This window comes from Maniola jurtina, chromosome 24 (genome assembly GCF_905333055.1).
Source record: "Maniola jurtina chromosome 24, ilManJurt1.1, whole genome shotgun sequence".
NCBI classification, from domain to species: Eukaryota; Metazoa; Arthropoda; class Insecta; order Lepidoptera; family Nymphalidae; genus Maniola; species Maniola jurtina.
Genome location: NC_060052.1, coordinates 2,122,513 through 2,141,437, shown reverse-complemented (window position 1 = coordinate 2,141,437; position 18,925 = coordinate 2,122,513). Strand labels below are relative to the sequence as shown.

General features: G+C 35.3%; 1 protein-coding gene across 1 annotated transcript in view; it reads right to left on the bottom strand.

Moving 5' to 3' along the window:
* Positions 1-2,193: 2,193 nt before the first annotated feature.
* LOC123877867 (T-cell leukemia homeobox protein 2-like) overlaps positions 2,194-18,925 on the bottom strand; it is a 56,470-nt gene continuing 39,738 nt past the window's right edge. Inside the window, exon 3 of the mRNA XM_045924798.1 lies at positions 2,194-2,543. Within this exon, the coding sequence (XP_045780754.1) occupies positions 2,249-2,543 (295 nt within the window). The 3' untranslated portion in view covers positions 2,194-2,248. The remainder of the gene's footprint in view (positions 2,544-18,925) is intronic.

Genomic DNA, 18,925 nt, shown 5'->3' with positions numbered 1-18,925 from the left:
TGGTTTCTTGGTTATTAGTGTTTCAGTCACAACTCACAAGCTTTTCGTTTCTTGTAACTTTTTCATATATTTACAAACCACTTTTTTCCAAGTTTGTAAACTACTGATCAGAAAGTCATTGATTAAACACTAGATGATTCAAGTTATTTCTTCCACATAAGTTTCGGTTTTTTAATAATCCCGTAGATCTCTTTGATTTTCCACCATAAAAAAATCTCTTTACCAAATTTCGTCAAAATCGGTTAATCGGATGGGCGTGGAAAGTTGATCCTCACGTATTTGTAATATTAGTAGATATGGAAGTATGGATTTTGCATTAGAGTATCAAACCTGATTACTTTTTTTTGGTTTCATGGACATCTGAGGACAAGCAGTTCAGATTGACCAGATTTTCAGAAGGTTAAATTAAACAATTTTTCATACATATTTCGTTTATTTTATTAAAACGACATTTCTCAGCGAGTTCTTTGAAAACATGTAACAATTTAAGTACAATAAGTACAGCATACCTACCGTTTTTCAGTTTTCTCTTCTACACAATATTAAGCTTAACTAATTAATAATAGCTATATTTTATTTATTAGATTTATATAATTTACTATTTACAAAATAGATACAGTTCTATTTTACCTTAGTTAATCTAAGTATTCATCTGAGTTTAGACTGTGATATAAAAAAAAACCTTGTAAAGCGTCGACCAAAAGCGTCGTTTATGAGTTTCTTTAGCAGTTTTCTTATTCGTTTACCTATCTTTTACGTCGATTTGTTTATCTTTTGAATCTGATAAGCAAAAATAGAACATACATTTTTCTACACGTGTGAATAAAAGAACACATATTGTGACAGGTTTGCGTGACATAATATTACATCATAATAGTATAACACATTGCAAGATATTTATGCGTACCTTTTACCTTAGATGTGGGATTAGCTTTAGAAGTATTTTGGATTAGCAAAGTATTTTGTCTTTGGAAAGTATTTACGGATGGATTTAGAGAATCTGACTAAGACGTCTAAAGGTGCCCACGCACTTGAACTGCACTGCAGCGGAACTGCGCATCGCGTCAGCGCCCCGCACGATATTCTCTCCAGCCGCGACGTAAGCTCGAGCAAAATGATTTTTTTTTACAAATTGATTTTTAACAAATCTAAATCAATGTGTCACAGATTTCTAGAAAATTCGCGGTGGAAAAAGATAGCATAATTTTTTGTCCTGTCAATTTAGTTTTATTTGTTCCGCGTATTATCGAATACTTATAACGTGAACATTCAAACTTGAAAATGACGATTTTATAGTAATAATATTATTTAGTTGATGAGCAATATACAATTATTATCTAAATTTATTTTAAACCTAATTTATTCATTTAAGTACCTACACATTTTGACTTATAACTAAATGCTTATAATAATATAATACTGTTTGAATCAATATTTACAAAAAATCAACCTAATTCTTACTTTATAAGTTCAATACATTGTGTGATAAGATTATGCTAAAAAGCGATTTCTACAAAGGCTGGCTATTTACAATTACTTAATATTTTTTTCCATAACTTACATAAATGTCGTAAAAGCTGAGCAGGCGCATCATTTACGTGTTTCAGCAAATATAAATTTAAAAAAAAAAAAATTTTTTTGGAAATTAATAAGGCTAAAGATAGATAGATAGATAGATAGATAGAAACACTTTATTGCCCACAAAAACACATGTAAAGGATCACAACACAGAAAGAAGAAAACAGAAAAAACAATTGTGTGCAAAGGCGGCCTTATTGCTTGGAGCAATCTCTACCAGGCAACCTTTGCTGAAAGGAGATGTGCTAGATACTAATAAGTTAAAGATCTTACTTAATTAAATACAATCTAGACTAATCTCAACATATAGGTGAAGCGACCGGCGGCGGGTGTGGAGGGGGGGGGGCTTGACCTGGAGCATTCATAAAGGAGCCTTGACTCCCCGCCCAAGGCTGCAAGTTTAACGCTGTGTTAGACGGAGGCGCCTCCGTGTTGGGTGGACTCTGATAATTAAGTGATTCAGCATAAATAGCTCTGAATTGGGGAATTGGATCAAATGCACATTTGCAGCATTAAATCGCTAATTTTTTTCATACTTAATCAGGTAACTAACATGAATTAAGTATGAAAAAATTAACATTTGCAGTGTCACTCAGCTGTAATTTCAAGTTCTTAGAAGGACGCCCTTAAGTAAATCTTAATTAGATACATTCTAGACTAATCTCAATTCTCAACATATAGGTGAAGCGACTGGCGGTGGATGTGGAGGAGGGGCTTGACCTGGAGCATTCATAAAGGAGCCTTGACTCCCCGCCCAAGGCTGCAAGTTTTGCAAAGCGTTTAACGCGGTGTTAGACGGAGGCGCCTGCGTGTTGGGTGGACTCTGATAATGAAGCGCTGACAGCGATGCAGCGCCCGGAGGAGGTTCTGGTATGTAGCCTTTGCTCAGCGCTTCCGCTTGAAGGGATAACATCAAGCGGTTGGCTGCTTGGCGTTCTGCTTCTCTTTCTTCTGCTGTTTGTCTTCTGTAACAATGGAAATGACAGTTAGCACTGGTTTTGATGTTTTTACTTTACGAAGTTGTGTGTGTGTTTAAGTAATTAAATATCACTTGTTTTATCAGTGAAGGAAAACATCATGAGAAAATCTGCATGGATTAGTATAGATATGGAGTATTATTTATTTATTTATTTAGATGTAATATCTAATTGGTGGCAGTGCCACTTACACTAACTAGATGTAAGCAATATATGTATAACTTAAAATTAAAAAACCCCCGACACAAAAACCTCTATAAGAAAACTAGAAAAGAGCTGATAACTTTCAAATTATAGCTTTCTTAGCTATAATTTGAAAGTTATCAGCTCTTTTACTTTCTACATTTGAAAGTTATCAGCTTTTTTACTACTCTCCATCAGGCCATCTTTCAAACAAAAGAAACTCAATCAAAATCGGTCCATTCGTTTAGGAGCTAGTTACGATGCCACAGACAGATACACAGATACCTACACACGTCAAACTTATAACACCCATATTTTTGGGTCGGGGGTTAAAAACAACGATGATTAATGATAAATTATTATTATTGAAAAAAAAGAGACAGTATCATACGAAAACATAAAACAAGTGAGACAATAAAGGAATTTGAATTTTGAATGTACGCTGAGAGTGATGACCATGTTACTTTAAAAGTCAGATTTCCATATCCATAAGGAAAATCCAGATTTTAAAGTCAAGATTATCCTATACTTATTTGTTTTTAAGCATAAAGCCCTAATTCGCACGAGCGTGAAAAAAGCGTTGCGTTAAAACCCAGCGTTGCGCTGAACATACAAAGTGCGCGTTAAAAAAGCGTTGACGTGTGAACAGAATATACTTGGGAATGCATTTGTTCTATTTTGAACGCTTTTTTAACGGTCGTTAAAAAAGCTCTCGTGCGAATGAGGCCTAAATCGCCTTCAAGCTACCTAATCACACAAGTAACCAGCATACAGCACCAATAACAGCGTGTGAATAATTCAGCTGAACCAATCAGCGTGAATATTTCACCGGCCATTAGTTCCGGCCACGAGACAAACATATCGGGTAATGAGGATACACTACTAATTGCCCATGCCATTCCTAATGAATAGTTTAAATCATTCCTTTCCTAAAAAACCCCACACAAAACTGGCTAATAAACATTCCAGTTATTTTATTTACGAACAACTCAAATATTATGTACTAGCTGACGCCCGCGACATCGTCCGCGTGGATTTAGGTTTTTCGAAATCCCGTGGGAACTCTTTGGTTTTCCGGGATAAAAAGTAGCCTATATGCTAATCCAGGATATCATATATCTCCATTCCGAATTTCAGCCCTCAGCCCAATCCGTCCAGTAGTTTTTGCGTGAAGGAGTAACAAACATACACACACACACACACACAAACTTTCGCCTTTATAATATTAGTGTGATGCTAAAAAAATTAAAGCTGTTTTCTTAACAAGGTAATGCTTTGGGTAATATTATTTAATAGATAAAAATTGCTTGTTTTTATCTTTCTACCAAAATTGTAGTTCTAAAAAGCGTCCTAGTGTGTGATCATCTTAAACACCAGTACCATATATAAATCATTTTATTTAATACCTAAAGATATTGTTACATTTAGTTAAATAAATAATGTACAGAATATTCATTTATGCTTCGATCGCCGTATACTTCTATCGTCATAATTTGTAAATTGTGTAATTAAAAAAAAAAAGTTAACTTTATATGATTTGTGACTTATTTGACAGGTTTATTTGTCGATTTTTAAGTACACAATCCCGTATTTATTCTACCCAGCTTTTTATAACATTTATCATGACTGAACTATAAGCTGTTTCTGGTAATGTCAATAAGTTCTATTAGTTACCTGTCCAGTATAAAAGTAAATATTCATATAAATTATAATAATTAATTTCATGATTTCTAACATTTGTGTGTAATAAAGAGTTACTTACTTCGTTAGTTACTAAAAAAGCATAACTTGATAGGTATCTAAATAAGAAGCATAAAATATAATTATATATATATATATATAAAATATAATAAGAAGAATGTCTTTCATGAGCATAAAAAGAAAGGGGGTTTTAAGACCACGAAATAATTTTTTTAACAATAACACATTATATGTTGCAATATAAAGAGTTCCGGACTTGAAACTCTAAAATATTAATTGATGGTTGAAATAAAGCTAGGTAGGACCATTATATAACTTAAATAGCACCATTATTAGCACCATTTAATAAACTAAAAGGCTGTCATGACCGAAGTAATTAATCTTTAAGCCCTCTAACAGTCTCACTTAGCGATATTATATGAGATTTAGAAATCAAACTCGAATAGAATTGATTTATTTCAATTAACATTTAACTGCATAATAGTTTGGACAATGAATTAATTATATCTGCATGCTAAATCAAAGCCAACGTAAATCTAAACTAATATTATAAACAGGTAAAGTTAGTCTGTGTGTGGGTACGGTGCGGGTAACCTCCAGAACTATTGATCCGATTATGAAAACTCTTTTACTGATAGTCTTACATTATCCCCGAGTTCTTATAACCTATTAATTAAAATATCACGTGGATCAAGTCACGAGAAACCAGAAGTAAGAACAAGTGTAAATTAAAAATTTATAACACCCCCGACAAGTGAAGGTTACAGTAATAACTAGAAATGAGCTGATAACTTTCAAACGGCTGAACCGATTTTCTTGGATTATAGCTAAGAACACTCTTGATCAAGCCACGTTTCAAACAAAAAAACTAACTTAAAATCGGTTCATTAGTTTAGGAGCTACGACGCCACAGACAGATACACAGATAGTTTGATAGCTTTCAAACAAACAAAAAAACTAAATTAAAATCGGTTCATTAGTTTAGGAGCTACGATGCCACAGACAGATACACAGGTAAAAACGGAAAGTTTCACAATGAAATTGAGAACAAAACCGGGAAGTCTCAAGTGAGCAGCTGATGTTACGTAGAGTAATAGCACGGTTTGATCCCGATTCCCGAGTCAAGCACACTGTCGTCCTATAAAGCGTAAAGTTCGCGCTTTTAGCTAAATGTACCGCCTGAATTATTTATAACTCGGCCCATCCCTTTGCGGGTTTGAGGATACAGATTATGCTAAAGTTTGTATTGAGAAAATGGTATTTTGACGTCCTTCCTGACTTATTTTTAGGGTTCCGTACCTCAAAAGGAAAAACGGAACCCTTATAGGATCACTTTGTTGTCTGTCTGTATGTCTGTTCTCTGTCCGTCCGTCGTGTCTGTCAAGAAACCTATAGGGTACTTCCAGTTAACCTAGAACCATGTTTGGCAATTAGGTAGGTGTTATAGCACAAGAGGAATAAATGTGAAAACTGTGAATTTGTGTTTAATTATTTCATACAAAAAAAAATGTATTCACGAAAAATTTAATTCACTAAATCACATAGATAGAGGTATAAATGGATGGATTGCATTAATCATGCATTGGTTACTATAATAATATAATGGTCTATCTTGGAATATAATGCGGGAGGTACCCAGGTCCTTATTTATTTATTTATTTATTTATTTATTTATGTACCGCCCACAGAGTTACACATTTAGATTAAATACATGTTGTTCCTTAAATTCTAGGGCTCTTATGCAACTCCACTTACGGGCAGTCACAGCATACATTAACATAAACATAAGTCGTACAGTAAAATATAAAATATAATATAATTGCTAACCTAAGGAATATGAAAAAATACCTAAGTTATAAATTTTAAAAGAATATAATAAGATGGAAATTAAATTAAAGTAAAGTTAAGTTAAACTAAGCTAAATTATCTAAATCATCTAAAATACAATATACTTACGGCTAGGGACTGACACTAATTATCGTTATCCTATTGAGGAATCGAATGATTTGAACAACTTGGCTTTAAATTTAGCCAGGTTATCGCAAAACAGATCCGTGGTAATGTCCTTGTCCAAAAATTCCTTATATGTACTACTAAACCTTGGTATTAACGAATGACGACCTAGATTGTCCTTATGCACAGTGGCGTCATACAATCACTGCTTTCCTTGGAAATGGTACCCTAGTTGAAATATTTCAATGCTTGTTATTCTTTATGACTCGCCAGTAAATAGGTTCCTACCTACCTTACTAATGCCTACCCTGGCTTTAAGAGGGGTCTCTCCGTCACTCGCTCCATACAAACGTAGTTCGTCTCTCATTGGAATACTAACCAAACTCAATGGAATTTTGTAGAAACGTTCCGGGAACTAATATCTATGTCTGTGATTTTCCAGATTTCCGTTAAAATATTCGGTTTCAAAGTTACGCGGTCTCAGAAATTCACATACAAATCTTTGAGCCCCTGTAATTTTAAAACTACATAATATTTTTAGAAAAATCTAAAACACTACAGGCACAGATATTAGTTTCTAGAATATGTCTGCAAAATTTCATGGACTTTGGTTGCTTAATATTCAAATTAAATTGGGACTACGATTGTATGGAAAAAAATAAAATGTTAAATCCTATGCACATCCTATGCACGCCACTGCTTATGCGCAAGATTCTACTAAGAGTATGCATACAAATTAATGCGAAAACCGCATATTATCAAATAAATCGAGTCATTTATTGTTATGTAGTTTTATTTTAAGTGATACTTAAATGCAAAACAACATTACAATAAAGATAAGCTTCCAAAATAACATTACGATTTAACGTTGGAATTCGATGATTTTATTGACCGCTTTTAAACATTTTTTAAATGGGCGAAAATCTTTGATGCCTTTACTAAAATAAATGTTGACCTCGAGCGTCAGTCAGACGTTTTAATTGCAATACATTGCGAACTTTTAGAATTTTTTTAATTTTTTCGCTTTTTTTAGGATTCCGTACCTCAAAACTCTTATGGGATTACTTTGTTGTCTGTCTGTCTGTCTGTCAAGAAACCTATAGGGTACTTCCCGTTGACCTAGAATCATGAAGTTTGGCAGGAAGGTAGGTCTTATAGCACAAGTATAGGAATAAATCTGAAAACCGCGAATTTGTGGTTACTTCATTTAAAAAAAAAATTAAAATGTATTTCAATTTTCAAAGTAAGATAACTATAACAAGTGGGGTATCATATGAAAGGGCTTTACCTTTATATTCCAAAACAGATTTTTATTTATTTTTATGCATAACAGTTTTTGATTTATCGTGCAAAATGTTGGAAAAAATACCCGCGTACGGAACCCTCAGTGCGCGAGTCTGACTCGCACTTGGCCGGTTTTTTTTTGCGGTATCAGTAATCATCAGTACTAACACCCGTTTTCGTTTTTGCTAGCATTCAAATTCAAATTCAAATTCAAAATATTTTTATTCAATTAGACTTTTACAAGTTCTTTTGAATCGTCAAAAGCATCTACCACTGGTTCGGAATGCCTTTCCTACCGAGAAGAACCAGCAAGAAACTCGGCGGTTGCTCTTTTCAAAGATTTGCATCCTCAATATAAAGTTGTCCTCATAAATAAACGTTCCCAGTTCACATAGCCTTGAATAATCTCAATTGCAAGATCCCAACATGGATCAGTTGTGCAACTAATCGCCGGAGTAATTTGAACTCGTCCTACATCATGCACCCCGCAGCACCTACCTACGCAACGTTCGTTGACCTCTAGCGTCAGTCAGATGTTTTATTTGCAATACATTGCAAACTTTTAAAAATACAGGTTTTTAATTATTTTTTCGCATTTTTTGAGGTATTGTAGCAGCCATGCAGCGTATGATAGATAACTTGATAAATAAAAATACCGCTACATATTAACTTGTATTACTTGGGCTGTATTTACAATATGTGCCTTGGTTACAATTAAAACTGTGGTAGAAAAACGAGGGCCGGAGCTTGATGCTAGACCGAGGCGTTTCGGTCTTGATGAGCTGAAGTGAATTGGTTGAATGCGCTGCCCGGGGTTCGTCCAGGCCAGCAAGATATTTTGAATCGCTCCGAATTCAAATTGTGTTCTCTAAGTGACAGCTGCAAAGTGTGTTGCTTTCTTCGCAGCTGCCGGTCTTAAAAGAGGCTGCATGCCTCTACAGTATCATCTATCTTCGTTTTTGCATCTAATTGCACCCTCTATATAAAGTTGTCCTCATAAATAAACGTTCCCAGTTCACATAGCCTTGAATAATCTCATCATTACGACCGAAAACACCGCAAAACACCTCAAATTGCAAGATCCCAACATGGATCAGTTGTGCAACTAATCGTCGGAGTAATTTAAACTCGTCCTACATCATCATCCAAATTAGTTTAGCTAGAATCGGCCTCGGTTTGAAGAACAATTTAATTGCTTTTAAAACTTTTAATGGTGCTCATTATTTTTGTTAGAATCTTAATTCTTTGGTGACGGGTTAGTTTTTTTTCGAGATTGCATAAACGTTATGTCAAGCAAAAATTACATACCTAATAGATAATAATATAATCTACAGGTTCAGGTAGGTACTATAAGAACGAACCAGTGAAAGGGTAGCTACGACTTAACAAACTAATAAACAGACAAACGAACAAACTACTGGAAATATAATTAAGTGAATGAATGTCAAATTCTAGGGCAAAACTGAAGTAAAACTTTCTTAGGCGCGATTTGAAAGTAATTCAGATTTTTTTCGAATGGGAGTAAAGCGAAGGCTACTTACGTCCTCATTTGAAATGGCCGCCCAACAGAACAGTTGTTTTAATCCAAATGTTCAATACATTATACCTACATAATACTATTCCCGTTAACTTAAAGTTAAAGGTGTTATAGGTATCTAATTCGTACGCGAGTTGGCTTCAGAAGAAGACGACAACAAATTCAGCCCAGCTTTTCACTTTATAGTCACTTCTAGTAACCTTTGTATATCATTGCTATTAAGTATGAATATCTTAACTCATCGTGGCCTTTGCTTAAAAGGGGTGAATACACTTTAGTCTAAGCACCACCTTGCTTAAAATATTGAACGCAAAGTTACTGTTTTGAACTTTACCTGTTCCTTACTGAGTGTAAAATGTGCCTTTATATAACTTAGATAAGTCTTCGGACTGGTTTAGGTATTAAAAGGAACAAAAAGGTTTTACGTTTATCTACTTACTAGCAAACAAAGCTTCGATATAATTACTGTTTAGTCCATAAAGGTCGATCATAACAGTGCTCTCTCCGTCACTTACTCCATACAATCGTAGTTCCAATTTCATTTGAATATTAAGCAACCTAAGTCCATGAAATTTTGCACACATATTCTAGAAACTAATATCTGTGCCTGTGGTGTTTTAGATTTTTCTAAAAATATGTAGTTTCAAAATTACAGGGGCTCAAAGATTGGTATGTGAATTTTTAAGACCGCGTAACTTTGAAACCGAATATTTAAACAGAAATCTGGAAAACCACAGACATAGATATTAGTTTCTAGAATATGTTTGCAAAATTTCATGGACTTCGGTTGCTTAATATTTAAATGAAATTGGTACTACGTTTGTATGGAGCAAGTGACGGAGAAACCCCCTCATAAGCCTGCACCGAATAAAGACGTCTACTACACCGCTGTTGTCCATCATTTAATACAACCAACAAGTTTAATATTTCAGTCTATCGGTTGATAGTAATGATCATGAAGCAACGAATGTTACCATTAAGTCTTAACGAGCATTAAAATTGAACACCTTAAGGCATAATCTGTACTTAGACTCTCGACTCACCGACATAGCCTTAATAACTCCGATTACGATAAAAAGGTTTCAATTTAATTGAGTCCCTTTAGGTCACAACGTGCCATATCTTTGCAAACCTAAAAGCTTTATTACCAAACCCAAACAATTTTAAACTTTATCCCCATCGAATAAAATTGAATTTAAATTGCACGAAATACTGAATAACAAATCAATGTTAAAACTTTAATAGGATTTTGAACTCTATTTTGATAGAGCTAAGGTTGTGTGTAAATGGCTTGTAATCATGCAAATGAATTGCAAGGACCACTCAGTAAGAATAACTATCTTAATTAGCAAGATACATGGTATTTGTATGTATGGGGCTCTTGATTTTACTAATGTAGGCGCTTAAGGAAGATAAACGTATCGACAGATATGGGTTTAAGTTATCGGTAGTCCCTACTATCTAAGTACATGTAAGGGACTCTAATAAAAACTAAATTAATTTAAATTTCAAAAACCCCCACACAAAAACTCTCTAAAAAAAATTCAAAAGAAAAATAAAACCGACATCAAAAACCACAAATACTAAAAAGTTTAAAATAATTTTTGTTTCTACACGTGTTATGTACTATGTTTGAAGTCGGGTTAGCTTACCCTTGGATTTCTAGTTTCTTTTATTATGCTCGCTCGACTTCATACATAGTACATTACACGTGTTGAAACAAAAAAATATTTTTTACTTTTTAGTGCTTGTGGTTTTTGAAGTCAGTTTTATTTTTCTTTTGATTTCTTTTTTTAATTTCGGAATAGTATTAGAAATGACATCAGAAACTTGCTAGAAAAAAATCGGCCAAGTGCGAGTCCGACTCGCACACCAAGCGTTCGCACACCACAATCGTACCAGAAATAACACTTTTCTTTTTTTACGGAATTTTCATGGCGGTCATTTCAAAATATTCACTAGATATTTGTTATTATATATTATAGTGGCAATAGAAATATACATTCTGTGTCAACTTTCTACCTATTATGGTTCACGAGATACAGCCCGCTGACAGACAGACGGACGGACGGACGGAGAGCGGAGGCTTAGTAATAGGGTCCCGTTGACACCTTTCGGGTACTAAACCCTAAAAAGATTAGTCATCGTAATGGATGGTAGGTTATCCGTCAGTCAACAGCAAAACCTATCGTCTAATGGACCCCTAAATAGATGGATGCTTAGGAGCCGAGACGAGGGTAATTAAAATGGGCGGCTCAAATAATGAATGATTGAACAAGGCGCTAAACCTATTAACGAAGGAACTTTATTGCGGCGGGTGGTTAATGCAAGAGAAGGAATGTGTCGAGCAGCTTTGATATTATATCGATAGTAAAAATTATTATAATAGTATTTTTTTATAATATACATATAAGTATAACTAAATGGGCTTGCACTTGACTGCAATCACACCAAGAGACTTTGCTGTTAAAACGCTAACATAACTGAAAGTTAAGTCTAAGCAAAGTCAAAGTACGCTCTATGGATCTCAGCCTAATATACGTAGGTAACGATTTTTTTCCTTATTTAATATTTCCTTACCCCGCCAACTAAGCGTAAAGCTTATGCTAGCATAACCACTATGCACCCCCGTCGTCGGTGGTATCCATGACGGATTTTCCTCACGAAGAAACAGGAGTAGGTACGACAATAGTGCAACGGGTAGGCGTTGAACCGCCGACCTTTCAGATATTTAGAACTGACTAAATAAATCACGGCCAAAATTAATAATCATAATCTATCAATGTATCTGTAATCAACGTCAAAAATTAAATGGTATTCTTTGACAAATATCAACGTCGCTATTTGCGAAGTTACGTTAGCAAAGTTACAGACAGATTGTAGATAGATTGATTATAATTATTATCTACCTACTCTCAGCCGATAATAATTCATGAATTATTTAAATTCTTTGACTTACGTATTACTTTGTTTAAATATTTTCAGATATAAAAGTTCTCTTGTGTTCTGTCAACTTTGCAAGCTTATTAAATTCGGAAAAGGTAGGTAGGTACCGAGGTATATCTTAAACTTTTCGGGCACTTCATCATAATATTCAAAGCTTAGGGTTAACGTAATTAAATTAAGCGAACGTGGAAACTGGAAAGTTTATCGATATTTCACACCGAGCAGCTTCCCCATCCCTATAATTAGATAAGTGAGGCGCAATGAAACTTCGCTTAAATAAGCCAAGCACCCAGCAATTAGTAATTTCTGCCTGATTATTTTATAGCCCGCGTAAGGATTATTGGGGGTTTACTGGAAGAGATAGCTATGAATTACAGGTTTGCCCTTCCGACTTCCGTTTTCACAACTAGCTGTTAAGTTAGTTTTAATTTTTATCCCCTTCAGGAAAGGCAAAGGTCGTAGACCATGCAGCCTGGTAAGTCGTAGTTGTAGATACAGTCTTATGTTGTTATGAAATATGAAGGCAAAGTCTGTTCAGTCGTTTATTTTAGTAAAATATTTTTTCTTTAATCTTCAAAGATTCATCTGAATGTTTTTTATGTGTATATTTCTTTCTTTTTCCTTATCTCCGGTACGGGTCAACCAGCTAGCTGTAATATTGGTATCTTCAACTGAAGAGTGAATATGCAGCTTCTGGATGCGTTTTACTTTAGGCTGCATCATTTCTCACTATTTGGTGTGATTGAAGTCAAGCGCAAGTCTTATCTAGTTAAACAAGTGTAAACTAAAAAATTATGATAAATTTCAAACGGTAGAACCAATTTTCTTGGATTATATCTAAGAACACTCTCGATCAAGCCACCTTTCAAACAAAAAAAACTAAATTAAAATCGGTTCATTAGTTCATCTACGATGCCACAGACAGATACACAGATACACACGTCAAACTTGTAATACTCCTCTTTTTTGGTGGTGGGTTAAAAAACAAAGTAGGTAGGTATTAAGTAAATAATCTGTAAAGATTTCTACATTTGTTTGTCCTAGGGTTTCTACTTGATATTTTTACGACAAAGTTCGATTTTTTTAGTAAAACAATGAACCAATGAGTGTCTGTCTGTGTGTTACAGTCATTATAATGTAAAGTATAAGAGCTTGAAAGGCCCGGTTATGGAAAACTGTTACCACTAGACAGGCTAGCAGATAAACAGTCGCACTTTCGCATTATTTATAAGTAATATTAGTATGGAAGTATGTAAAATAATAGTAAGTAAAATACTAGAAGCTTTTGTAACAAGCCTCAATAGCTCAACGGTTATAGGAGCGGACTGAAAACCGAAAGGTTGCAGGTTCGAACCCCACCCGTTGCACTATTGTCGTACCCACTCCTAGCACAAGCTTAACGCTTAGTTGGAGGGGAAAGGGGAATGTTAGTCATGATTAAAAAATGACTAATATTCTTTAAAAAAAAAAGTAGGTATGGTTCGCACTTCCAGTAAAAGCTACGCCAGGAATCGCTTTATTTCTGCGCGTGGTTCGCGGCAGTTAATTCAAACAAATTTATGTGAGGTAATTAAGATCTGTTTTATTAATTACTTTGCTCTTTCTCAACAGTTTTTACCTAAATTACGTTATTTTTTGTAATTGCTGCTGAAAATGTTTGTTGGTGAATATTTTATTTCACAATGCTCAAGGGCCTCTGAGTCTGAAGCATTTGAAAATTCATTAAAAACAGGGGTGTTATAAGTTTGACGTGTGTATCTGTGTATCTGTCTGTGGCATAGTAGCTCCTAAACTAATGAACCGACTTTAATTTAGTTTTTTTTGTTTGTAAGGTGGCTTGAACGAGGGTGTTTTTAGCTATAATTCAAGAAAATCGGTTCAACCGTTTGAAAGTTATCAAGAGGTGTTATAAATTTTTAATTAACACTTGTCCTATTTAATTTATTTTGTCAGCTAATGAAAATAGGTAAATAATTTCTATTGACAATAGTTTACACACACACTAAGGGCGCCTTCGCCGCGTACCGCGCAGAGGCAGCGCTGCCTCCCTAGATTACCTTATACCCTCTTATTCCACCTCCTCGCCCGTGACAAACGACGTGCAATAAAAATTAACGACTACGCAACTTATCCTCCCTACCTACTGACTTCCACGTCAATCACTAAAGGGATTTGTTCCCTAATTCCCGAGAAGACAGCCAACAAGCTACAAGTAACAATTATCCAAAAGACATCTCCAACAACCCAGAAACAAAACAGCTCAACTCCAATAAAGCATTAAAACAACTTTATACCTTATAAGAAACATATAAGACGTGTTATCGTACAAGTAAACAACATTAAGTACTGAATTAAGTTAACGCTAACAATTCTAAAGGAATATATGCTTTATGAGTAATATGTAAAGGTAGAGAATCGTGTGAAGGTGTAGACCCCCTAATTCGACTTTAATATTTACTTACAAAGGCAAAGAATTACAAGAAATGAAGCAGGGATAGGTGGTAAATAAATAAAGACCCCCTCGTATTGGTACATTAAGTGTTAGATGGTGGTTCCAGGCGATTCGATTTGTTGGAGCGGAAAGCGAATCCCGTAGTTTATCGTGGCTTTTAGAATGTGCAAATTGGTGGTAAAGTCCGGTGAATGATAGAGGCCTATGTAGAGAGCTATCATACACTTTTTTACCCGACTGCAGCAAAGCCAAAAGAAGGGTTATGATTTTAGCAGTCTATGTATGTATGTATTAAATAAATAAATAAATCGATATTATCTTGACAAAACAGTGTTTACAAACTTTAGTGTAAAGCCCTGCCTCCTGATGAAGTGAAAACTGTGTTTCAGGGGGCAATTAAGTAAGCGAATTAGATATGGGATGAAATAAAAATCTAAATAGGTAGGTATATAAATGGAAAAAGTGACTGCTTAGAATAACAACAATTTAATTACCAACTAACCAACTACTACAGGACTACATGAACTTAACACCTTTAGAGATTAAATATTCAAAAATCTTTTCTTGGCGGATGTCTAGTTCATTATCAGTAAGTAGTTTGAGCTGTGCGTTGATATCAGTCATTCAGTCAGTCACCTTATGGCTTATGCTTTTTAGGGTTTCGTACCTCACAAGGAAAATCGGAACCCTTATAGGATCACTTTGATGTCTGTCTGTCTGTCTGTATGTCCGTCCATCCGTCGTATATGTCAAGAAACCTATAGGGTACTTCCCGTTGACCTAGAATCATGAAATTTGGCAGGTAGGTACTAGGTAGGACTTAATAGCACAAGTACAGGAATAAATCTGAAAACCGCGAATTTGTGGTCACATCATTAAAAAAAAAAACAATTTTCAAAGTAAGATAACTATACCAAGTGGGATATCATATGAAAAGGCTTTACCTTTTCATTCTAAAACAGAATTTTATTTATTTTTAAGCACAATAGCTTTTGATTTATCGTGCAAAATGTTGGAAAAAATACGCGAGTACGGAACCCTCAGTGCGCGAGTCTGACTCGCACTTGGCCGGTTTTTATATGTTAAAGAAGATTCAAAACAACCATTATAAAAAGAAGTTCCTACACCAGACGCTCACGTAGACACATAAAATAACCTCAAACCGGCATTGTACGTAACGGCAACGAGCAATAAAGCCGGTGAAGAATGCATGTAAACACGCGTAGGTTCAAATAATAACAGAATACAGATGTGTGAGCACTCTCTACTCCCTTACACTTCTACATATTATAATTCTATGGGACAGCAATCCGATACAATCGGAAAGAGATCAGGCTCAAATCCAACGGTGTTAGGTCTTTCAGGTCTAATATATACCTAAGCAATACCTGTTCTTGACCAACAATTGGAGCCTCGATAGCTCAACGGTTGAAGAGCCGACTGAATTCCGAAAGGTCGGCGGTTCAAACCCCACCCGTTGCACTATTGCCGTACCCACTCCTGGCACAAGCTTTACGCTTAATTGGAGGGGAAAGGGGAGTCATGAGAATTAGTCATGATTAGCCATGGCTAATATTATATGATAAAGAAGAAGAGTCTGTATACTAAGAGTCACTAATAGTGTGTATATGAATTCAAAAAACCATTATAAAAAGAAGTTCCTACACCAGACGCTCACGTAGACACATAAAATAACCTCAAACCGGCATTGTACGTAACGGCAACGAGCAATAAAGCCCGCGAACAATGCATGTAAAAAGGCGTAGGTTCTTTTCTACCGCGGTAAATAATTGATCATCCGAAACTGCCGAGTTGTGTTACTCGTACATAATTGATATCCCTTGCTACCCTCGTGTTACCGCCTGCTTGATGTTTGGGGATATATTATATTTATACAAATAGACGGATGCGACGTTTACGATTTCGCTTCTGTTTATCGGTGACAGTTTTGCGTTTGACCAAGTCACCAAGATCTCGGAATTCAATCATAAAATGTTACGTACACATTGGCCCAATGCTTGGCCAATACACACAGCGTTATAATTGTACGCTCTACGCCTTTCTGGTTTTCATAAGCGGTGCAAAAATGCCGCTTTATAAAATTAATACCTATATTTGTTCCATTTGCCGTGGAGATTATCAGGCTATGAAGTATTAGTTCTAAAAAAAATTTAAGAGAGATTTAACCACAGTTAGTTGCTTCATCTGGAGACAGAAGAGCTGGCTTATTTCAATAACAACCTGCGCGGAAAAGCAGCTAATATTATAGCACAACTCCACGGGGACATGATATACCTATACAGTCATTACTAATTAGATTAGGCTAGCTTTAAGTTTATTTTTATCATCCATACTAATATTAAAAAAGTAAAAGTGTGTCTATTTATCTGTCTGTCTGTCTTATCTCTTCGCAGTCCTGGGTACATTCAACCGATTTTGACTTTGATACAGAAATAGCTTGCAACCCGGTGATGGACATAGGCTACTTTTATCCCGGAAAACCAAAAAGTTACCACTGGTTAAGACAATAGCCACGGGATTAAAAACCCCCAAATCCACACTGACTAAATCACGGGGAACCTTCTAGTTATCAAAAAGTCTAAATTAAAAATTTATAACACCCCCGACAAGTGAAGGTTACAGTAACTAGAAAAGAGCTGATAACTTTTAAACGGCTTAACTGATTTTCTTGGATTATAGCTAAGAACACTCTCGATCAAGCCACCTTTCAAACAAAAAAAAAACTAAATTAAAATCGCTTCATTAGTTTAGGAGCTACGATGCCACAGACAGATACACAGATACACAAATCAAACTTATAACACCCCTCTTTTTGGGTCGGGGGTTAATAAAATAGTCTTTATAATGTCGTAAACAGCGTTACACATTGGCTGATAGTAATTGATACTCGCCGAATGTATTGGTCCATTGTGTACAGGACCCATAAGAATCTTATCGGAAATTGTATTCATTACTCGTTGCCAGGGTGAAGTAACTACATTCATAAGATATAATGTCACATTGTTCCAGGGCATTATAAATGAGATATCGATATGATACAAGAATAGCCCTTTACTATGATACATCATAGGATCTACAAGATATATGACCTATACTCTTACGACTGATAGAAAGTATTGTATGTTTTTTAATCCCCGACCCAAAAAGAGGGGTGTTATAAGTTTGACTTGTGTATCTGTGTATCTGTCTGTGGCATTGTAGCTCCTAAACTAATGAACCGATTTTAATTTAGTTTTTTGTTTGAAAGGTGGCTTGATCGAGATTGTTCTTAGTTATACTTAATCCAAGAAAATCGGTTCAGCCGTTTTAAAGTTATCAGCTCTTTTCTAGTTACTGTAACCTTCACTTGTCGGGGGTGTTATAAATTTTTAATTTACATTTGTTACCAAAGATATTATAAAACTAATAAAAAGCGGTGATACCGACGTCCGCTTTCGTTTCGGGAGATCGGGGGTTCGATCCCGGGCACGCCCATCTAACTTTTCAAAGTTATGTTCGTTTTGAGTTATTAAATATCACTTGAAGGAAACACGGAGAAGGAAAACACCGTGAGGAAACCTGCATGCCTGAGAGTTCTACTTGTTCTCAAAGGTGTGTGAACTGTGAAGTCTGCCAATCCACATAGGGCCAGAGTGGCAGACTATGGCCTAAACTCTTCTCATTCTGAGAGGAGATCCGTGCTCAGTAGTGAGCTGGCAATGAGTTGTTCATGTTGATCATGATGACTCTCAGACAAAGTCAAAGGAAGCTGCTAGTCTATACTAATATTATATAAAGAGGTAATGAGTAGAGGGAGGTAAAGTTTGTGAGTTTGTTTATAGGACGTAATCTCTGAAACTACTGAACCGATTTTGAAAATTCTTTCACCAGCTACATATTTTATTTTCAAAAAATTAGAAATCTGTAGGAAAATTGTTACAAGCTACCCGTGCGAAGCTGGGGCGGGCCGCTAGTACGAGATAAAGTAAGGTCATTTGTCATAGATCAACCACCAATTCATTTGAATCGGCTAATCTATATGCTGTGACATTTGAAATAAACAGCCTACTTAATATAATAAGACAATGATTGAATGATGTTTAGAATATCAAAGGTCCTCGAATATAAAACAGGTAGCCAAATGAAGGCTTGGTAAAACAAAACGCGCGGCGGCAGCTGAACGCGTAATCATCGCAGCATGATAAAATGACATACTGAGCGATTAAGCGTGCTGTACCTTGAATCATCAGGATCGATTCAAGGTGACTGAAAGTGTTAGAATCCTATGACAATGTTTCAATTAAGATTAAAATA